Source organism: Vigna unguiculata, chromosome 3 (assembly GCF_004118075.2).
Source record: "Vigna unguiculata cultivar IT97K-499-35 chromosome 3, ASM411807v1, whole genome shotgun sequence".
Lineage (NCBI taxonomy): Eukaryota > Viridiplantae > Streptophyta > Magnoliopsida > Fabales > Fabaceae > Vigna > Vigna unguiculata.
This window is the reverse complement of record NC_040281.1, coordinates 34979546-34984233: the sequence shown is the minus strand read 5'-3', so window position 1 is coordinate 34984233 and position 4688 is coordinate 34979546. Positions and strand designations below refer to the sequence as shown.

The following is a 4688-nucleotide window of genomic DNA, read 5'->3' as shown; positions in this document are numbered from 1 at the left end:
TCTCAGTTTACTTCTGTTTCAGTTATTACACCTTTGTATCCTTGTACATCTTTCGTTCCTTTCATCAAAATGTGATCTTTTAAAAGATTTGCTTGCCTTAACACTCTCATCTCATCTCATAGCAGAATGTACTGTCTTTGTTATTATTTCAGTTTCTTGATGTCAACTGACTTTGTTTCAACATTTTTGTATTGACTTCACTTTATCTTCTTTTTGTACAGTCTGGTTTTGTCTAAACTATCTGTTTGAATGCAAGTGTGAAAATTTGTTAGAGATGTACAAATTCAATATTATATAACCAATGAAAACTACAAATCTGATATGTTCAAATTTTTAATCGAATGAGATGTTAGTTATGTGGTTATGAAGATCTCTAATATTTTTCTCTTTATGTTAACATGTCTAAGATGAAGTTGTCTCTAATGCAGAAATGGTAGAATGATGTCTTACTTGATGTACTTAATGTGAATCTGATTATGTTACTGGCAATCAGAAATTAATTTGTTTCTTTAAATATGTTGATATCTAAGTTCAGATTTTAAGATATTTTGTAATTATGAATATATTTTTATGTGATTTTCTAATAATAAGCTAGATTATCATAAATTGATTTGTTCTTCTTAATTATTTCTATTAATACTTATAGTCGAAATAATAATAGTGAAAAGCATCAAATCATTTTTTATGACATGGTACCATAGCTTTAACTTTTATTCACCCTTAAACAATTTTTAAGAATGTCTGCGCTTCTTCTTCATCCTCTGTGCCTTTCCCAGCCACCTTTAAAATCTCCAATCGCAGTGCCCAATCTCGATCCTACAGCCTAACCCAAACCACGCTCTCTCCGCTATCATTCGAATGCTATTCTTCCTATTTTTTCACTGTTATCCATTGTCTGTTTGATATTGGGTAAGTATAAATTAGAATATGGAAAGAGACATAGTTTAGCTAAAATAATATTCAGCTGCCTCTGTTGTGGTACCAAGGCAAGAAGAAACCAACAATGGCCCAACTGGTACATAGCTTTCAGTAGAAACCAGAGCAAAAGTTGGGAGTGCACAATCAGTGAATTCGTTGTAGCATCTGATGATTTTAATTTAATATTGATCGTTTAGCCCCTTAACTTCGACAATAATGATAGATAAGAAAATAAGGATGAAAACAAGTAATTGCATTCATCTAACCTTACATTGTGTGTTTATTTCTTTAATCTTTTATGTGTAACATGTTCTTACAAGCTTCACACACTGTTACTAATAATTGATTGCCTAGATACTCAGTCCAGGCAAAAACAACTGATGCGGACATTTTTTGATGTAACTCTTGGCTAGCAGCAATGTGTCAATGACAGTTTTACAAACAAATATCTCAATAACCATAATCAAACAATAACTGAACTTCTATTGCATGGGGAAATCATGCGCTAATAATTAATTGAAATTTCATTGAAGTTCATGGCACAATATATCCTCTCAAAAACAACCTCACAAAAATAAGGAATGTATATACAGATGTTCAAAATTTGGTGCACACAAGCAGATAATGGCTGAGATGGCAATGAATGAAGTAGGAGTATGGTTCAAAGGGCACCCATTTGCACTTTGCACTTTCTTGCAGGAATATGTACTCTCTTCGGTTCCGATTGGTTGTTTCTCCCTACAGTTTTTGAGGCTGCAATCTGCTCAAGAGTTTCTAAAACCTCTGTCATTGGAGGTCTTGCCTTGGCTTCGCGATTTAGGCATTGTAGCGCAAGAGTGGCAGCCATGAAAGCTCCTTTTTGTGGGTATTGGCCTCCCAACTTTGTGTCCATAATCCGAAATAGTTTTCTTTTGTCACCCAAATATGGTTTTGTCCACTCTACTAGATTCTGCTCCACACCAGCTTTTGTTCTGTCAACGGCACGTCTACCAGACAATAACTCAAGCAACACAACACCAAAGCTGTATACATCACTTTTAGCCGTCAGCCGACCTGTTAAAATATTGGAGCTTTAGTTTGATGATTTGCAGAAAATGAGACATGTGAAAGGAGTTAGTTTCCAGTTCTATCCTAAGGAGCAGTGCACTACAGAAAACAGTGGATCTAAAAATTTGCCTGTAACATGCTATATCAGATATTTTTAGTTTACTATGCAGAAGAAACCGAACTGTTGATCAGTTCAAATTTCAAAATGCAGATTCTTATACAATTGACATGAATAACAGCATGTTCAAATGGACACGAATTATTATATAGGTCATTAAAAAATTACTATAAGCAATGCAAGGTACTGACAGTTTACACAAAGCTAAGGAATAAGGAATTACCTGTTGCAACATATTCAGGTGCTGCATATCCTTGAGTTCCCATAACTTGAGTAGATACATGAGTTCTATCACCCGTAGGGCCAGCCTTTGCTAAGCCAAAATCAGAGAGTTTAGGATTGAAATCCTGTAATTCAATAATGATAAGAAATTATTTTTCATGATATAACAGTAAGGAAGATATTTTTGCATCACTTGTATCCTCATTAATCTTACAGCGTCAAGTAGGATATTAGATGCTTTAAAATCACGGTATATGACTTGAGACTGGGCATTATGAAGAAAAGAGAGTCCTCTGGCAGCACCAATTGCCACTTTCATTCTCACTGACCAAGATAGAGGCTGTGGTCCTCCTGTCAAATATAATGAGCCCCATCAATCACAATGCAAAACTACTCCAATGGATTAATCGATCATTTCTAAGTCATTGCTTATCAAATCATACTGAAATAGTAATGGCAGAGAAGATCATTCTTAAATTAAGGAACCAGCTATCATTGTTGATATCTTTATCCTTCTGTGAGTTTCTTTGATTGACTAACCATTAAGATAATAGCTTAATCAACCAAACTTACAAGAAAACAGTGTAATGGTTGTGATAACTTACTTCTAAATAGATGATTCTCTAAGCTCCCTTTGGACATAAACTCATAGACCAAGAGACGGTTCTCTCCCTCCACGCAGTAACCAATCAATTTAACAAGATTCTGATGGTGAAGTTGCCCAAGGTAGTCCACTTCAGTCTGGAAAATGATTAAAACTTCACTAATTAGACCATTAATAATATTCAAAATAAGATAAACTTTCTTAGGGGAAGATGAAGGCGAGTGTTTTAATTATAAAGTATGTTTAAGCAAGCTAGGGCTTGGAAATGGAAATAAAACACCTACCAACCACTCCTTATGACCTTGTAACCCTTCAGGCTTGAGTTTCTTAACAGCAACTACCATTCCTGATCCAGGTTTTGAAGCTGTAAATGTGTGTTCATCAATCCAGCCCTTGTAAACATAACCAAATCCTCCTTCCCCAAGAAGACTGTCGGGGCGAAAGTTTCTGGTGGCATTCTTTAGCTCATTAAAGGCAAAGGCCTTAAGATTTGGGGAAGACAAGATTTCACCCTCGGACCTTGGTGTGGGAAGACTTGAGACATCACTTGCTTCACAGTATGACTGAATAGATAAGTTGGAAGGAACAGATGAAGGACTAGTCTTTGAAATTCCTGATGCAAGCAGAAGTGGAAACAGTTAGTCCATGAATGCTTCCTTTTCACAAACAAAAACAGGCACTTTTGCTAATAACCTTAAAATTCAACCAATTGCACTCATGTAAGATAATGTTCACACCATCGCATTACAAGGAAATGTTTTTTTTTTTCTTTGTTGCTCAGCAACTAGAAGGAAATGTTTAATAACAATAAGCATCCATTCTCCAATCCTAGTTCAAGTGATCCCACCATGGATTGAATCCCAGCAAATACCAACCCAAACAAACCCAGCTTGCAGCACCCAAAAACAGAAAGTAGACAAAAAAAGCTTGAAAACCCGCGAAGAATTCACAATCTACAACACCATCAAACCCACAGCTTTGCAAGCCATAGCGTAAAAAATCAACTTTGACAAATGACAAAGGAAAATCACATACACCCGTTCAAAACAGAGAATAAAAACAAGGTTTTAAAAAGTGGTTGGAAATGTCGATTTCAGCATGATTCTTAAGATTTTTTCCCTCATCACTACCACAATTGCAGCTGCATCTGCAGTACTTTTCACAATTCCTATAATGTTAAGGATGCCAATGAAATTGCAACTGCAACCACAACTAAAAATCTTGCAAAACATTGCACGGCGAAGGAAGAATTGCTGACAGAAAAGCAAAAAGGCAAAAGAGAAAAAGTACCAGAAGGGGTTCTGGAACTGTTAGCTGCTTCTACTTTAGCCGAAGAACCTAGGCAGTTACCCATTATCCCCTGGCACAAACTCAACTCGCACACTAAACTTGTGATTGCTTAAAAGATACAAAAAGAAAGTTACTTTTTTCCCTTTACCTACGTGGGTTTGTATCAAATTTTGAAGGAAAAAATGGTTGAAGAAAAAGAAATGAATTTGTGTTTGACAAGAAAAAGCGAGGGAACGGAAAGAGAGGAGAAAGTGCATAGGAATGACATAAGACATTGCGATTGATTGAAGCCAAGTCGTGTTAAAGAAGACACGGGAAGCGCGTGGGGTCACACTGCCCTCTCATTACGGACTCTTCACACTCTGCATTTACTATGTTACCCCTCGTTTTCCACTCTTTCTTTCTTTAATGCGAATGGGATTTTCTCGTTGGCCATGGCAAGTGAGAATTTCCACGGTTTAATATGTTACTTTCTTTAGTTTATCATTT

The 4688-nt window shown here is 36.1% G+C and overlaps 1 protein-coding gene across 1 annotated transcript; it reads right to left on the bottom strand.

Annotated features, from left to right (window-relative positions):
- Window positions 1-1307: 1307 nt before the first annotated feature.
- LOC114176806 (probable serine/threonine-protein kinase PBL3) lies at window positions 1308-4469 on the bottom strand. Its single transcript, XM_028061968.1, has 6 exons — window positions 4200-4469; window positions 3194-3522; window positions 2911-3046; window positions 2520-2656; window positions 2307-2430; window positions 1308-1971 (listed from the first exon to the last, which is right to left on the bottom strand). The coding sequence occupies exons 1-6, from the start codon at window positions 4261-4263 to the stop codon at window positions 1580-1582; spliced, it is 1182 nt and encodes a 393-aa protein (XP_027917769.1). The 5' UTR covers window positions 4264-4469; the 3' UTR covers window positions 1308-1579.
- Between the last annotated feature and the right edge of the window lie 219 nt (window positions 4470-4688).